This window comes from Aptenodytes forsteri, unplaced genomic scaffold (genome assembly GCF_000699145.1).
Source record: "Aptenodytes forsteri isolate BGI_AS27 unplaced genomic scaffold, ASM69914v1 Scaffold237, whole genome shotgun sequence".
In the NCBI taxonomy this organism is placed as follows: domain Eukaryota; kingdom Metazoa; phylum Chordata; class Aves; order Sphenisciformes; family Spheniscidae; genus Aptenodytes; species Aptenodytes forsteri.
In genome coordinates this window covers 400,453-419,458 of record NW_008794451.1, presented here as the reverse complement: position 1 = coordinate 419,458, position 19,006 = coordinate 400,453, and the positions used below count along the sequence as shown (strand labels likewise).

The following is a 19,006-nucleotide window of genomic DNA, read 5'->3' as shown; positions in this document are numbered from 1 at the left end:
GCAAAAGCATTGCTATTCCATTTCCAAACAGTAATTTGTTGCTTTCTTCTCTTCTAGTTGCCCATATTGGCATCTTCTGTTGTTAGCCTCTATTTTCTTGAACTTACTGATGTCTTCAAGCCAGTTCACTCTGGGTTTAATTGCTATGACAAGAGTCTGAGTATGCCATACATTGAACCTGCACAAGAGTCTGTTCCCTTCTTGATGTTGCTTAGTCTGGTTTTTGCTGGACCATCAATTACGGTAAGTTTCAGGTGCCACTGTCACTTATTAAAAATTTTGAACAGAGTTTCAGCTGTCATAAAGAAAATACCTCCTCTGGTTTCAGTTAGGCTGCAGAGTGTCATCCAGGCTACTTACCTTAGGATTTTAAATTCCTCTTTTATTCTTCTATATCAGAAGGAGACACGCTCCTTAAAACATTCCCTGGAGCACTTAATCTACTCACACTATCCTGATTGTGGGCATTAATGTTAAGAAACAGCATCTACAGTTGGGTGAGAATAGCTCGAATCATTCTGTTATGCTGTACAAATATCTGAACTTTTACAGACAGGACATCTCCATACTCTGAGATACACCAAAAATTCAAGATTTTGTTGGAAATGGAAGCCTTTCATTTACAGCCCTGAACATGCCACTTTTGTTAGAACTAGCTTTATTCAGTGAGAAGGTATATCAGCCGTGTCAGTGAAATCAATTACACTTTTCCCAAATAGCACTGGGACTCCTCCAAATTGCGAGTTAGTCATTAAGAGCAGGCAAAAGGAGGCTGATTTAATCATTTACCCAAAGGGAGGAGATGATTTCAGCAGAACAGAAATGTCCTGTCAGAATATGAGCAGGTTGGTCACTATTTTACAGAAAAAAACCCCACAAATTGTCTGATACAGATGAGTATTGTCCCTGTTGGAATTGCTGTGTCAAATTAAAATGAAATCTAAAGACTTTACCTTTATATATACTAGAGGGAATTCATTGCATCTGATTTTAGGCAGCTCAGATAGGAGCCTTATTCTCACACCACTACTGTTTGGCAAATGGAGAGAGAAATTCACCTTGAGTGGGTGATTCCATGCACCTAAAAGCTGAATCAACCTTCTGAAAGGATCTCTTCTCTCCCCTGACAGCAATGACTGCGCATCTTGGTTAGGCACTTCTCTAAGGCCAGCTGCAAATGTATCTCTGCTGCCAGCTCCTCTGAATTCCCTTAAATTCAACCAGCCCATTCCTTTTACAATACTAGCCAATTTGCAATTACAAAATCTATAAAATGTGAGGCCCGTATAAAAATCATCAAGTGCTGTTCCCTCTTTGCTTTCCAGGATGTTTTTTGTTTATTTGTCTGTTTTTAAACTGAACTCTTCTTACTGTGTTTGATTTTGGTTGCTTTAGAAACCATTTTTGAAGGATTTTGCACAACCATCAGCCTAAAAATTGTACTCATTTAGGAACTGGGAACTAAGACTCTCAGCATTCCTGGTGCAGACGCTTGCAGCAAACTGTGGTAGTCATCATTATCATTTGATATCACTGATATCAAATACTGTGATAAAAACAAAACTTGCTATTGCAGTTTGGCTGGGTTTCTTAAGTTTAGAGAGTGTTTCTGATAACAACAAAGTGGACTTTCCTGAAACAACGATGGAAGGAATCTATATAGGCTCACTTGGGCCACAGTAGAGCGGTAAAAGCTGATTTTTACTTCAGAGAGTTTATGTCAAGCCTAGGTAATATCAAACACCTTCAATGGAGATGAAAGATGCCCCTTTCATTACGGAGTGTTTATTAAGGGCTTTGATTACAGCTAAATTATTTCAGCATTGCATGAAATTTTGCAATAAAAAACGTTGTTCTTGCTTGAATCGTTCTCCTACCAGCAGTAAAGACAACTAACCAAAACCATGCCATGTGAGGAACTCAAAACCCCCACTTGAGCGTGCCTATCAAACATAAGATTGGTAAAGAAGGTAAATCCTGAAGCTTCAGGAAGGTGTAGTTCATTTGTGTTAGTGTGAGCATGAGTGTGATGCTTGTATTAGATGGAGAATGGGCTCTGCTAATGCAAAATACACAACCTCCTTTAATAAAAGGCACTGAAGATGGTGTAGAGCATCAGCTCTTTATTATTCAGTACCACTTCTGAAGTAAAAAACCAGGGGTTTTTTTGTCCAGTTCTTCCCTTTTTCTTTGGAAAAATAGGCCAATGAAGCTCAATGCAAAAAGATTGCAATTGATCCATTGTCATCTTGTAGAGTTTAGCATTTTATAATTTAGTTTTCATTAACATTTCAATGAATTACACACTTTATAAAACCTGTAAAATATAGAAAAGAAAGCATGAGCTATGTGAGGAATTGAGGATCTCCAGTAACATAGCATATGCTAGCCTCTGTCTGCAGTCCAGGTACTTACTGCAGTATGAGGCAGAAGGTCACCACGACTCAATAAAATACAGGTGCGATTAATCCACATTTTAAATATTACCAAAGACTGTAAATAAGAAAAAATTTTGAAAAAAGCGGGGGCAGGGGGGGAGAAGACAAGCAAATTCCAGTCTCAATCCCTCCTTAAAGCCTTATATAAATATTAGAATAGGACTGAACTTTTTCTATATTATTTTTGTTGATATACACAGTATTTCCCAAGACTGGAGAACATATTAAATCTATTCACTTTATAGCAAATTTTTCTACAACAAATCTAGCATTTTATAATTTATTTTCCCAAGCCATTATTACAGAAGGATCTGTGTGGATTTGGGACTTTATGGTTTTGGTTTTTTTCCTTTGGGTTTTTTTGCTCATTATTAGTGAGCAGCAACTGCTTTTAATCAGGTCTGTTCTGTAGCCCTGAAGCGCTACAGAAAATTGCTACCTGTATTATTGACATATGTCTTATAGCTTGTGGCATATATGAAATTTTCTATATGTATTCATAAAACACAGGAGACTTCAGTGTGGAACAACTGGACTTGTATGAAATTACCAACATGGATATTTTATGTCTGGAATATAGATATACCTGAATTGCAGCATGACTTCCATTTGCTTCAAAGAACTCTGAATCTGATCCTCTGACATATTTTCTCTCCAGTTATTCATTCAAAAATGTTAGGACCAGTTATTTAATCAGTGTAGGTTCAAACCCTTATCAGCCACTGACTAAAAACCTGCTTAAAGGTAATAGTGTGCTTTCTCACAGAGATCACCAGGAAATTAGATCACATTGATTTGGGAAATCAAGTAGCAAGGAGAGAAATTCACTGCTGGCAGTTTCAGTCCTGCTGCCTCCTCTACTGCAGGAGTTTGTTTCCTTGGAAATACCAGCCTCTGAATTTTCCTTGTCATAGGCCTTGCTGTTTCCCAATTTTCTCCTCTATCACACAAGCTAATCCATCTCTCTGGTGTTTTTCCCTGTGCCAGATGTTCCCTAGAGCTTGGCTAAAAACTATCAGAGTTTCTCTGTTTTTTAAGTTTGAAATACTACTGATATCTCTGGGAAGTTTCAGCTGTAAATTGATCAAATGGAGACAGATAATAGTGACCATAGTTCTCATCTAATTAAAATTCCTTAAATAACCCTTACCACTGACTTTTCCATGTAATGAGACAAGCTTCACTACTTCAATTTTTTTGGCAAAGAAAGCAAATTTCAATTTATTAAACCTTTAGCTAAAAAAGAGTTAGACTAAGCTTGTCCATTGTACCTCCCTTCTCCTAGGGTGAGGGGTCTTAGCACGCACAAACTTCACTGGTAATTACAGCAGATTCACCATAATTCAGATGCTTTAGCATCTCATTGCATTGTAAGCTTTGTGCATTGCATATATTAGTTTTTAATGCATCTGTGGATAGACAAGGTGAATCTCCTCTTAGTGGTGAGAACTGCCTCATTAATTTCAAAGTTTCAACCCAACCCTTACTCTGAACTCTGTACAAGCCCAGTACAGATTTCCAAGTTGTTGGCACTATTTAACAAGGAAAACAATCAAACCTGAGACTGCAAATGTATAAATGGATCTGGATTTTCCAGCAAATAACACCATTTTTCATTTATACCCTTCTCTTTATTTCTATTATAAACCCCTTCTATTATAAACCCTATGGCTTCAGTCATAATCTGTTTTGCTTGGTGTGTTCAGAGGGACCATAAGGACAGAACTTTTTCTGCTGCTGTGGATCTGGTTAAAACCCAAGCCAAATTAAACAAATACAGAAGAGCAGGCTGTCACGTAATTAGAAGCTGCTAGGAATTGCTAGGCTTGAGGCCAAGACTGAGTGCTAAAACCACCTCAGGAGCACTAAGATATTGCAGTGGCTCCGGATTATTTTAGAGGCAAGATTTTCTAGTTATTACTTTTTTATTGTAGAAGCATCAAATTTCAGCTGTGGATCAAGACCCCGATTCCACTGAGCACTGTATACTGTATGCCACTTACACTTAATTTCAGTGCCACCTTCTTGCCTGCCCTCACTTAGGCTAAGTTGCATTACTGAATGTTTACATATTGAAACGAACCTTTTAAAGGCGAGTACATGTCAGTGGATGACATTGGTTGTGGTATAGTTATATTTCAGCCCTTTAAATTCAATCAGTGTCTTCCGAGTAACTGCTACATTTAATTTAACGGTTCCTTTGTCATTGCAGATAATGATAGGAGAAGGAATTCTCTACTGTTGCCTGTCCAAAAGAAGAAATGGGATTGGAACAGAGGCCAATATTAATGCAGGAGGATGCAACTTCAATTCTTTTCTTAGAAGAGCTGTGAGATTTGTTGGTGCGTTTCAAATGTTAGTCACAAAGAAGAGCTTTCCATATACATCCAGTTTTCACCATGCAGGTTTCTTTCTGTGAAGCAGCCTCTCAGAACAGTGCAGGGCTGTCACTGGCATAGATCTTCCTCTGCCAGAAAACGCGAGAAGAAACTTGTCAAATGGAGCGACAGAGCAGCCCCATACTCAGTAATGCAGCATCTACACTCTCCATTTTCCCTCTCCTCTCCTGTACTACTGCCAGTGTTTCTAAAAGAATAATTTGCTTTTCCTTCTCTGCCCACCTTGAGCTGGCTTCCATTTAATGGTTTCAGTGTATAGTTTCCCCTGCCTGTCTTCAGTGCATCATAAGGATTCAACCCACCTGACACAGTATTTAGCATGACAGTAAAAACTTGTCAGAAACTGTCAGTAGATTTGACATTCTTTTTCTGGGGTGTGTTTATCTACCTCTTGAAAAAGGGCTAGAATCTGGCAACCTAATGATAGAGAGGAACATGTTGGATTGTTTTATTTTACTTTGTTTTAATTGTCACTTATGAAAACTGAACTTGAAAAGACAACTGGACTTTGTTCCCCTTCTTACAGTTAATTTCCTCTACCAATGAGTAGCTAAAGGAAAGATTTTCTCTGTTCCAGAAATCTCTCATTAGAGAGGGCAGCCTAGGCAAAGACAACCTGCAGGACAGCAGACTGAAAACCTGGTAGGAGGACTGTACACTAGGTTCTGTAGTCTGGCAAGCAGGGAGGTAATGACAGGAGAGTTTATACAGTTTAAAATCAGTAAAGCATCCTCTTCAGAGCAGCAGTGAGGAAGTGAGCAGAGGGGATGGTAGATTACAACATCAGCAAGGAGGACTGTAAAGATACCCCATGCTCTCCACTTCTCCTCCTCTATGGCATCCCGTTTCATCACCAAAAAAGACAAGCTCAAAGATGCCTGAATTTCATTCTTGATTCATACTCTGAATTTGCAGTTTCTTTCATATTTTAATGACTTTAGCATTCTTTCAATTTTAAGATGAAAAATAAATTTATTTATATGAATACAAGTAGGGTATTAGAGGTAAATCTTTAGGGGAAAAGCAGTTGAAAATGCTCTGTAAAACAATTGCATTTGCTTCAACTGCCTTGTGAATTTGGCATTATTAACCAGACAGAAACATTGATGAGTTACCAAAAAGACTTAAATATTTGGACTCGCGGCAAGGACTTGGTACTCAAGAATTATCAGAGGTGTGAAGGTAGCCAAAGTTACTGCCAGCTGATGAGTCCCTGGTGGTAAAAAGAGAACAGGTCCTCAGAGCAGTGATAGAATGGGCAGCTGTCCATGTTATTAAAAGCCTGTATCCCAGTGGGCAAGTCCAAGGACTGGATGAGCACGTATGCTCTCCTCAAATAGCTGGCTGTCCTTTAGTCAGTTCAGAAAACTGCTTTCCAAACTGAAGCAGCTCCAGTGTAGTTCACTTTTATGAAAAGAAGTGGGAGGACATCAAGCCATCAAAATGAAATGTTAAGTATCAACAGGAAGAAAACAAGCATAAATAATCTTAATTTTTTACATTAAAGAATTCAACTTTGCAATAAGCTTTTGTAAAAAAAATTCATCTTCAGTTAAATTCTCTCAAGTCCAATGACACAAGCTACCAGAATTCTGCTGAATCTATTTTGTCACAATGAATTAATCTAATTTATGCATATAATAAAGTTAACAAGCTCTATTGATTTCTTTTCTAGGTGTTCATGTGTTTGGTCTTTGTTCTACTGCTCTTGTTACTGATATTATACAGCTATCAACAGGATATCAGGCACCATATTTCCTGACTGTTTGCAAGCCTAACTATACATCTTTAAATGTATCCTGCTCAGAGAATTCATATGTTGTGGAAGATATTTGCTCAGGAGCTGATCTCAATATTATCAATGCTGGAAGGTTGGTTCTATCCTTCACTGTGTACATTTTTAAGTATTCATTTTATTTTTTATCTTCTGTCCCAGTTTCAAGATTTTTTTTTCTAGTTAAAGTGTGAATGAGTTTTGTCAGGTTTTTATAACAAAGGTGAGAGCATAAGTGTCTTTTTAGTGATGTTCAATTTTCTGTATAAAGATATTAGGCCAACAATGGGCTTTGGAAGACTTTGTCAGATTCTGAAGCACAGTCGTTAGTAGCTAGTTATTTTCCCTCCTTCAAAGGAGACAATTTCCTATATAATTATTAATACATATAGCTTCTACTGCTTTTCCCAGTGGGATCTGGGTAAGGTCCCCATAACAGGCAGGGGAAGAAGCCACCCAAGTACTTCATCTGATACCTCTGTATAACATACATTACTGTCTGGCATTTTGGTCTTAGTTTGTGAGGCTTGGTTTTGGGATTTGTTGGAAGAGTTTATTTGTTTTCTGTTTCTCTAGTTGATTAAGTTTTTTACATTGATAGCATTGAAAAAATCCCTTTATTAGAGGAAACACCACAACAGTGCAAATCTGTGTGTTCCCAAACACATGCCTTTTCTTTCATGGTATCTCTAACTGGTGGTTTATCCTCCTTGATCATTTAGTCTTTAGCCTCCCTACTTAGATAGCCAGGAGAGAAATTAATATTGTTTGTAATAGCAGGTTTTGGACATGCATATCAGTCAAGTTGAGATATAAACCAGACTATATATCTTATTTTAAACAAGGTCGATGTGATAAAGTAGTGATAATTCAATTACTGATGACAGGTCATAGATTTAAACAAGGAATCTGAAGGTATAAGTCAGTAAGTTGTACTGTTCCAGTACATCTGCCACTTGTTAGTTCAAGGACTTCATTAGAAGTGTCCTAAATATAAGCACTACACTACTGAGAAATCATGAAGCTCTTCACTGAATACAATAGTAGTCTTCCATATCTTTTCCACACCAGGTTAGCCTTTATTGCCTGTTAGTCATTGAATGTTTGAATGTTTTGCAGTCCTTCAAAATTTTGGTGCTTTTTAAAATCTGCTCTCCAGAAAAGTTACAGCAAAATTACAGAATGCTTGAAATGACTACAATTTCTGTCGCTGACTCAGCTGCATAATTTCTCTGCGTACCTGATTAGTAGACATGAAGCTGTGTTACTTCTGTCACATCCACTTCACTAAAGCTTTGCACTCCTTTCTTATTCTGTATGCAGCCCCAGATGCTAGCTTCTGTTTTAACTTTATGCCTCATGGCATTACATTTTTGTCACATGGATATTATGAAAATTTTCCGTCTCTGTATTAAGGCACCTCTCCCCCAGTTTGTTTGCTTTTGCTTTTATTTCAATGGTTGACACACTTGGGAATCATGAAATCATTCACTTTGTAAGTATCTTCCAGCAAATCTCGTAATCTGTCTCCTTTCACTGGGACAAACCAATGTCACTGATGTTTAAAGACCCTCAATTATTTGATGTATTTGGTCTTAAATATGTCTAGTGTGCCACGACTCATAACTAGCATTGATTAATTTGTCATATCTTTTCAATTTATATATGTGGGCATGATCCAGAGCTGGAATGAAGGATTGTAGCTCTATTTGGCCCAAATAATTTGGTGACAATAATTTTGGTGAAAGGCATAACCAGAATTACTATATCAGCCTTCACCTCACTGTCTCTTTTCCCATAACCATTTGCTGCTACTGGGATACTGCCATTGAAGCCGGGTGCTTGCAAGCGGTGTCTTGCACCTACATGGTGTCCCAGGGAAATCGGTGTAGCTTTACACATGAGCAGGCAGAAAAATTGTCATGATTACACCTCATTCATTTCATTATCATCTCAAATACGGTGCCTACTGCTCTGAATTGACTGCCTGTAGCCATTCCAAAAATGCTGATCGCTCCTAAGTTTAAATATCATTACTTCCAAAAAACAGTGAAATTAGTTGTAACATATTAAGACCAAGCAATCAGTTTTGGTGTGTTTCTGTTTCTTTAGGAAGATGACCATATTTGAGATATATTGATACCTCAAATTTATTCCCATCATAGAGGATACATTTGGTGGTCTATAATATTCTGGCACCACCCTCAGTTTCTCCTTAATTCAATCTTATTGCATTTTTCCTTTTTTAAATTGTTGCTTCCTTATGCCTGTCTCAACTTTACCAAAGCGATCAGCACTTGCTACTGCTTCAATACTTCCTTCAGCCATCTACTATAGGAGTTACGGTGTAACTTCTCCAGCCCAGGAGGTTAATTTGACTTCAGGTCCCTTACAAGCTGAAATTACTGTTCTTCCGAGATTGGTAATGGCCTTCATTTTTTATTTGTACTTCCCAGAAACTTTGGCTACAGAAATTTGCCTCTAGACTCCCCTATGAAAAGTATAGAGAAGAACACATAATTATCCAGCTGATTATATGAAATCGTTTTCTGAAACATCCCCAAATATCCAGTAGTTTCCTTTGTCCATCTTTTCCTCTATTTATCTTCAAAGAGCCTTTTCTGTCATTTCTATTCAGATCTCCAGTGAGTTCTCTATCCTCTGTCATTTCTGATGTTCTGACTCAGTATGACTCTCTCTCTCAGTATGACTCCTTCTCATCGTTGTTCCCCCTCTGCACATCCTCATGCATGAGCATTTAGAGTGATACACTGTCATCTGAGTTCAGGACATGTTTTCTTTGAGACCTTTGTTCACCTTTTCAATACAGAGCCATACAAAAAGGCTACATATTTTTAGCTTGAATTATTTTCATTTTAGATTAAAAGATAACAAATAGAGGAACAAAAGCAGTGTCATCATTAGAGAGTACACAGAGTGCATTTAGTCTGTAACATGCTGTGCTTGCCCCAAAAGCATATGAACAGAAAACAGAATAAAGAGAAAATTGACTGAAGCACAGTGACACACCTTATATACTATAAAAATGCCATCAAATTAAGGTCAAGTCCTGAGTGGTGCTAAAGTTCATAGAATCAAATCTACACATTAGCTCCACAGAGACTGTAAGTAGATTTATGCTTCCGCTAAAACCTGCACAGGGTAAAGGAGTTGATTAGCCATTATAAACATTTACATTTTTTTCATGTCTTTATCCTCCTGTCCTCAACCCTGAACTTGTTCCCCACGGATACTATTTGTGAAAGGTTTGTTGGGGGGGGGGAGGGTGGTGGAAGAAGAAGAATTTAGGTCTGTCTTTAGAAACAAAAAAGGAATCATGCTGATTTCATCTTGGCCAGAGTCATGAACCTGCTGGAGCCATGGGCTCAAATTCAGATCAGCAGTGTGGCATTCACACTGAACTACATGCACACATTTAATTGCCAATGAGTTGTTTAGAACAGACAAGGCAAAATGCATAGGAAAGAAAATTAGAAAGTAGACTCTGCTGCTTTGCAGAAAAATGTCTTTGTCTAAAGGTGAAGGACTATGTTTCAGTCTTTGCTATTTTAAACTAGCTAACTCAGGTGCTGCTAGGAAAATGGCTATACATGGGGCCCAGTTAGGGTGGCAAGACCCGTCTGCGAAGCTGAATTTATCCCAAGCTGAGCTTTCTCAGGTCAAAGTGGCGGCTGTGGCTCCAAGATAGACATACCCTTCTTCACCAAGACAGCAGCACGTTACATTACATGTCCGTGCCATTTTAAGGAGGTAAATGTACAGTTATAAACTGCTACACATCTTCACTGCATCTTACTTCTAGAGCTCAGAGGTCATAAAAGTTTTTTAGGGCTTCTACAAGCTATGAACTAGATGTCTGCCATAGAACAGGTATTACTGAATCCACCCCCAGCTAAGTTTTTCCCTCTACTGTGTAAAAATCTCTCCTTCATGTTCCCATCACTTTTCTTTTGTTGTTTTTAGAGGATTGAAATGGGTCTATAAGAACAATGTTAAAATGTTAGAGGGCCCCATGTAATGGTTCTGTGTAGCTGCTACTTACACAAAACCTCCTTTTCTTGGTCAGAGAAGTAGAAGCTAAGCTGTCACTTTTAATCTTCCTATCTGTAGTTTCTGACTCAAGACCCAGTCCACATCATTCAAGTCCCCAGGTTTTCAATGGGAGCAGAAGGCCCTCAGCAATTTCAGGAATAGACCTGATATTGCCTACTGTCTCACACAGTTTGGACATATTTTCATTTACCCTCTTGTTCTGGGCTTCAGGAAGGGGCCCGGTAACTTAAAATATCCTCTCCATGTTCATGTGCTCCATTCACTCCTCTCGTGCTATAAAGTGCTGAAATTTAAAAAATAAACCTGAAGACATAGCAAATAAAGATGTAGTTTGCCTCTCTCTGAGAATAATGTCATCCCCCCATTATTAGAGCAACAAAGCAGGGGCACGAAGATGATGAAGTCAATTGCTGAAGTTAGGGCCTGATTATCAAAGTGTATGAGTCCTTACTTTGAAAAGAGTCCAAGTGAAGTCGGTGAGAATAATCACAAGGTCAAGGTTCATGCATTAAATAAGTTGTATAATTAAGTACTTACTGAAAAGTTATTATGGAAATTTATTTATAGAAATAAATGTATAGATATTTCTCTCAATCAAGCATTCAGTCTTTAGCTCGTTCCCACTGTTTTCTTAGTACACACACTTTTCTTAGTACCCAAAAAGAATTTCAAGCTAAATATTTACTTCAGAACAAAGGCATTTCAAACATTGGTCAGTTGTATAATTAAGTACTTACTGAAAAGTTATTATGGAAATTTATTTATAGAAATAAATGTATAGATATTTCTCTCAATCAAGCATTCAGTCTTTAGCTCGTTCCCACTGTTTTCTTAGTACACACACTTTTCTTAGTACCCAAAAAGAATTTCAAGCTAAATATTTACTTCAAAACAAAGGCATTTCATTAACATTGGTCCTTTTTCCAGATTATAGAAAAGAAATTTAGAAATTAAATGTTACTGATCAATCATATATTGCTTAGGAAGTGTAAGCTGAAAATGACTGTACCACCCAGTGTTTTTTTCAAGTGAACACTAGCACAGTGTATTTGAACTGAGAAGCATAATTTGAGTGTCCTTCCTTGGCAGAAAGTCATTCCCTTCTCAACATGCCACCCTGGCAGCCTTTGCAGCGGTGTACATTTCGGTGAGTAACCAACTCTGTTCATTTTCATTTATACAAGACAAAAGTCAGAAAGTCATTTGCTGTATATTGTAAAGTGATGTGTTGCCTGGATATCCTGGATGGATGTAAGTTTTTATCCTCCCAGTTTGATAGCAAAATAAAACTACTAACAGCTAAAATAAAACCAGCTCTATTAAGAGTATAGAAAAGATTCAACTGCTTCACATCCTTTGTTAAGAAGCAACAAAAAGTGTAATGTTAAAGTATATTTGATGCCTCATATTATTCACATATAAAATGCAGTGCTTATCTGTCTTACAGGGTGATACTTGAACTTACCATTCAAATTAACCTTTATGTGTTCTGCCTTTTCTTTATTGCTGTCTTCACTTGACTCGCTGCTTTTAAACTTGAGACGTTAAGGAACAAACATTTATGTGATGTAGTTTCATTTGACCTCCATAGAATTGCAGCATGGATGAACTGGCACAATCACTCCCAGAGGCCTCCGAGGTGCTACTGCAAAGCAAGTGAATAAAAACCGTCAGTAACTACCAGGGAATTGTAGGACATGCTGCAGTGATCACACCTGATTTTCCACATCTGACCAATGACATTTCTTCAGTATGGGCTACAATGTTTGTATGAGTGACCACTTACTTGAAGTTTTTTTCAAAAAAGAAAAAAGTAATTCCATCACTCATGCTGTAAAAATCAGAGGAAAACAACAACAGTAACAACCAGCTAATCAAATTAGATAATGGAATTGTGCCTGTACTGGGAGCTTGCCAGTATTTATTCTGCCCAGGGAAAGGCCAAAATTTGGAATAATACTGATGAACCACCTGCACTTAATTTTTGTGACCTCCCTGACATGATGGCCCCCAGTTGAGAAATGGCTCTCTAAAGCATCTGGTGGTAGCTTTTGTTAGAACAGGTTATTGCTTTCATCTGGCATGACATCTGGCTTCTGTATTTCAGAAGTGATGGCTCCTTAGTCACATTTACAGAACATTTGGGCTCTGACTGTGAACAGTATTTAGGCATAAAATCCTTATCCTAACTGATGTCAATAAGCAACACTGCCTGTGTTTTTGGAAATCCATTCCTTGTGATTTCAGATCTTCCTACAGTAAGTGAGCAAATTTTAACAGGGCTGTAAAATAAAATTAAACTGATTATTTGCAATATTACTGTGTAATAGTGATCTATGTATGAAAGAAACATTGAATGCGAGAAATTAATATCCTCTTAGGTAAATTTAAGTTTCTTCAACTGCTTCTTTCTTTCTTTCTTTTTTCAAGATGTACTTCAATTCTACGTTAACAGACTCCTCAAAACTTCTGAAACCACTCTTGGTCTTTGCTTTTATCATCTGTGGAATTATATGTGGTCTGACTCGTATCACCCAGTATAAGAATCATCCAGTTGATGTTTACTGTGGCTTTCTCATAGGAGGAGGAATTGCTCTCTATTTGGTAAATATAATATTCATGTAGTTAAGTTTTAGCAAATAAAACTGATAAGGCTGTAATAAGAGTACTGATATTTTTTATGAAAACCTTTCATCATAGTCACATGCCATAATTAAAAATATAGTCGAAATTTGTTGAAGATGATGATGTTAGGGGTAATCACTTTAAAAATAAACAGGAAAAAGCAAATATGTATTTCAATTTAAAGTGCCATAACAGTACACAAAGTGGTATATAATCATCTGGCGTTGTATACAGAAATAGCTCTAACATTATGTGCTTCATTAAATACTTAAAGATACTCATCTTTTCTACTCCACACTTACAAGCATAACACAAGAAAAATATTGGATTAATTGGTATTTGTTGCCAGCCTGAGGTTATATTGCCAACGTTAGCTTTATGATCTCAGAAAATTGGTTGAATTAATATGCAGCAACTCAGCTGAGTAAATTGCTGAACCTGCAAGAAATCAAAGGCAATATTACACCCTTGTGATTCTTTGGAGCTCTTGGGGAAATTATGCAGGGGAAATGCCCAAGCCAGATTATTCATATGCTTTTCCTCTGTACTAGGTTGAAACAGATGGAGCACCTTGGAAGGGTCCTGTAAGGGAGTATGTAGGATAGGCCTGTTTGTCAGTAGAAAGCTCATCAAGCATTTGCTTTTGCTTGCTGCTCTCAGAATGTCTCCAACATGACTGTTGCTGCACTAGCTGTTCAGCACAGTGTCAACCCCGGTGCCTGTGAGCAATCAGGAACGTCTACTGACAACATTTTTGCTCCAGGGTGGACAGGTGAACAGAAGAGTCTTAACAGCCAGTGGGATGTTTTTGACCCCCAAGAAGTCAATGATGAATTTTAGTATAATACTAAAATAAGTTCATATCCTATCCCCCTTTTTTCTGTGATAAGATTATCTAAGGTACAGGCAGATGGTCTGCAAAGGTGACCGGGGGAAAAATGGCTTTCACAGTGACAGAAGAAACAGCAACCAGGGTAGATAATAGAAACCCCACGAGCTACTAAAGTCAGTTTCTATGATTGCACTGTGAGCAGAAAGGCACTCTGTTGAGAATATTATTTCAAATGATTAAGCTGTTGTAGACTCTCATAAATGGAGCTGTTGTTCCCATGTTTGAAATCCACAAACAAGTATGCTCTTTGTTAGGTCTTCTCCATATACTGTTGCATGACAACATACATCAGAGAGTACATTGTCTTGGATACCCAGTAGTCAGTAAATCTGCCCTGAAAAACTACACACCAGGAAGGGGAAGGGGAAGGGAAATAATGTGAAACTACAAATAATTCTGAAAGGAGTGTAAAGAACAAGTGACTTAAGTGATTGAGTCAGGAATTTGACCCTTTCATGGAATATTCTCTCTCAGTGGAGTCTTTTTAAAATGACAGCATTTTACAGTGAGTCTGCTGAATAAGAAAATGTTGTATAACTAAATCTTGTTACAGTTCTGTGCAGCTTGGAAAACAATTGATTTAAAGTCAATAAATTGTTCTATCACGTAGATATTGTATTACACGGTTATTATGCAGCAGAAAGGGCAGAATCACAGAGCCGACAACAACTCAAGCTGTAACAAGATTCAGTAAATCAGAGCAGACAGTAGTGTAGCTGTAAAATAGCTTTGCCTAGAAGACCGCAAACATTTATTTTGTTACTGTCGTAACAAAACATTCTTTCTTCAGCTGTATCTGTTGCTTTATAAAACGGAGAAAACTGAAGGAGGCTGGATCTTTTCCTCAACTATTTATTGCCATGAACTATGTGCCCTAGTTATCCTACTGAGACTACTTCATACATATCTAGATGTACTAGATTGAGGACAGAATTTGGAATAAGGATATACTGGTGAGGAAGGGAAAGTGAGCATACCCTGTCAGTTAGGCTGGACTAATTCTATCACTCAATATTTATTTAAAGGCAGAAGAATATAATTAAAATACCTTAAAACGTCTCTTTTTTTTCCATAACTGATTGTTGATGCTTCTGTTCAAATATCAGGGCCTGTATGCTGTGGGGAACTTCTTACCAAGTGATGAGAATGTGTTCCACCCAAATTTTCACAGAGAACCTCTAAGGTCTTTGACAGACCTCAGTCAAGATGCCAACAGAATCCTGCCAGGTAAAAATGGTAGCAGCAGTGACGGCATTGTCTCTCACCGTACAGAAAGTATCCTGAATAGAAACCACAGAGATTCAGGGTCTCTGACCAATATCAAGAGAGCAAATGCTGATGTAGAAATAATAACACCACGAAGCCCAATGGGAAAGGAAAATATGGTTACTTTCAGCAACACTTTGCCAAGAGTCAACACACCATCCTTGGAAGATCCAGCAAGACGAAATGCAACAATACACGCATCAATGGATTCTGCCCGTTCCAAACAGCTGCTTTCCCAGTGGAAGAACAAGAATGAAAGTCGGAAGTTGTCACTGCAAGTAATAGAGACTGAATCTGGCCAGTCACCACCAAGGGCTATCGAAATGAGGTCAAGCTCAGAACCCTCCAGGGTGGGTGTAAATGGTGATCATCATGGCCCAACTAGCCAATACCTGAAAATTCAACCTGGCAGCGTACCAGGTTGTAACAACTCAGGTCTTTCTGGCGGGCCAAGGGTCTCTATTCAGTCGCGTCCTGGCTCATCCCAGCTAGTGCATATTCCTGAAGAGACTCAGGAGAACGTGAACACATCGCCCAAAAGTAGTTCAGCTAGAGCTAAATGGCTGAAAGCTGCTGAGAAGAGTGTTGCATGTAGAAGCAATAGCCAGCCAAGAATCATGCAAGTAATAGCCATGTCTAAGCAGCAAGGAGTGCTTCAGGGCAGTCCAAAGAGTTCAGAGGGAAGCACAGTCACCTGTACAGGAGCCATCAGATATAAAACCTTGACAGACCATGAGCCAAGTAGCATTGTCAGAGTTGAGGCCCATCCAGAAAATAACAGACCTGTAATTCAGATGCCATCGGAAGGTGAAGGAAGTGGGTCCTGGAAATGGAAAGGTCCTGAAAAAGTCACCCTTCGTCAGACATATGAGCTAAATGATCTTAACAGAGACTCTGAGAGCTGTGACTCCTTAAAAGACAGTTATGGGTCAGGTGACAGGAAAAGGAGTAACATAGATAACAGTGAGCATCACCATCATGGAATCACTACGATAAGAGTTACGCCAGTGGAGGGAAGTGAGATTGGCTCAGAGACTCTCTCCATTTCTTCTAGCCGGGACTCAACACTTCGAAGAAAAGGTAACATCATTTTAATCCCTGAGAGAGGGAGCAGTCCAGAGAACACCAGAAACATCTTCTATAAAGGTACATCCCCCACACGAGCATACAAGGAATGAGAGGAGACATATCAGCTGGTCCGTACCACCACAAAGTAAACACATCTTGACATAGGTTCTGCTCTCTTTGTTTTGAGCTGGTATTTACCTTTGATGTGCCAAAATTATTGACCAGCAGCCCAACTGTTGTTGACACTGCTGATGTGCAATGTGCATGAGCCTGTGGAAAGCATGTGGTGGGGGGAAAAGCACAATGCCAGAACCTAACTAATGTGAAACATTTTCATGCAACTTGTTTCTTCAGACTCAAAATGTTTATCTGAGGGTGATGATGTCAATCAAAACAATGGTCTTGAACACAGACACTTTATTTCCTGAATGTGCCAACTTTTTATTTTATTTATATTTGTGTCCAAAATTGACTGAATTTTTCACAGCAAAGGCTGTATCAGTGGTATATATTCACCTTTGCAGAATTTGCACCAAATCTTTAATACAGAATGGTGCTGATGATAACTTTACATGTTTTGAAAAATTGCATACTTACTAGACTCTACAAACACATGACATATTGATGTGCAGTTACTTTAAAAGTAATATGGCTAATACTATGATGATGCTGGCTGCATTCATTTAGCGTAGGAAATATTTACAGCTTTGTTATAGTGGATCTGTCACATTCAAAGATTGCAAAGGTTTTGTGTAGTTCTTTAAGATGTCTACTGCAACAAAAAAATGTGTGGGTGACATTCCATTAGAATGGAATAACTATCTATTTTGAATAGTTTTGCTGCTACTGCTCAACTTTTGTTTAAGAACAGGTGCTACTAATGAAGAGGCTGCTTCTTAGTGGGCTAACTTGTAGAATTGTTTTAAATTATGTTTTTTAAGGGGTCTTTTAAAGTACTACAAGTAATTAAGATTTTACATTTTTAAACCTCTTATTCTGTCCTTCAGCAACCCTTCCATTTTTCTATTAGTTTTTAACCATATAATGCAGGACACCAATAACTGCAAGATGTGCAAATGTGAAAGGTGAGCCATGAGTGAATAAAAATAAACAGCCACTTTCCTGACCAGCTTCCAAGGAGACAGTAGTTAATATCATAGCTCACACTTAGAAGCAGTCATTCACCTCACTTGCTTAGTATGCCACAAGAACAATCACAAGTTTCACCCCAATCACCATCATTTAGAAGATTTATGCTTCGCTTTAAAAATGGAATGCCTTGGTATTGCAGAATCACTGAATGAGCGTTGCATTGTGCCACTACTACTGTTCACCTCCCTTGAGACACCCTCCAGAGCCCTCTTAAGCATTATATTTTTTCCCACCACTGCCACTTAAGAATATGGAGGGTCTCTGCACCTGAGAGAACATGGATTATTTTAGTAAATTGAGCTTCAAACATAACGAAAGAACTTGCCTGCTAAAAATCTCCATTGCCAAAAATTGTTGAAAGGATAAGCTCTGAAAGGAGTAAGCATAGCATGTCCTGGGCTTGCTAGAAGAAATGCCTCATTACATTTGGCTCTGACTTGAATAACTTAAACCATGAAGGAAGCCAGGGGCAGTGCTTGCTCAGTGCAGCTCCTCATTCTCTCCTAGATTTCCACCTGAAAGAGAACTGCTATTGGGCACCTCCCAGCTCCCCTGCTAGGAGGAAGAGGGAATGGCTTAGTAGTCCCCTCACTGAATAAGTAGTAGCAGATCAGGTCTGTTCTCTGGCTTCTTGAGAGGAGTGTTTTGCTCTAAGTCCTCTTCTGATTTAGGGTATCAGAGAACCAGATACATACTACATAGTCAGAACCTGTCTACAGACCCTACTCCACAGAACTCTGAGGAAAAGCCCACCCTACCCCAGCCAAGTAGGAGGTAAAAGGAAGAATCATCCTATCCCAAGAAGATAAATAGCACAACACACACAGAGACCAAAAAAAAAGACAAAAAAACCTCAAAACCAAAACAAAATCCCAAACCCAACCCCAATCCTAAGTAATTTCAGAAGTATGAGGATGGTGTTTGCTAATCTGTATAGAAGAAGGGATTCAGAGTCAATGGAAAGCTTTATATACCTTCCCAGTTATACAGGTGCTCCAGGCTTAGCTGGGTGCTGTCAGCCAACCCTGTCAAGCAATGCTTCCCTCACCTGCCCGTCACCCAGTGCTGTGGAAGAGTGTTGGTCCTCAAGGAAATGACCACACTTTTCCTGCTAGTAATAGAAGACGACCCCATCATACATTTGATCATTGGGAGGAAGTAATCTGCAGGTTACATGTAAGAAGCTAACCAGTAGGGTTGCAGCATACTGTGTATGTTAAAGGCACAGTATGCTGAAGGCACACTTGAAGGCACATTAGCTGGGAAAAACAATCATAGATGCCGGGGGGGGGGGGGGGGGGGGGGGGGTTTTTTTTTT

General features: G+C 38.6%; 1 protein-coding gene across 1 annotated transcript; it reads left to right on the top strand.

Moving 5' to 3' along the window:
- The first annotated feature begins 63 nt into the window (after positions 1 to 63).
- On the top strand, positions 64 to 16,646 carry PLPPR4 (phospholipid phosphatase related 4). Its single transcript, XM_009290476.2, has 6 exons — positions 64 to 243; positions 4,651 to 4,780; positions 6,513 to 6,708; positions 11,775 to 11,832; positions 13,116 to 13,289; positions 15,309 to 16,646. Exons 1-6 carry the CDS (start codon positions 163 to 165, stop codon positions 16,644 to 16,646), a joined length of 1,977 nt encoding a protein of 658 aa, XP_009288751.1. The 5' UTR covers positions 64 to 162.
- The last annotated feature ends 2,360 nt before the right edge of the window (positions 16,647 to 19,006 follow it).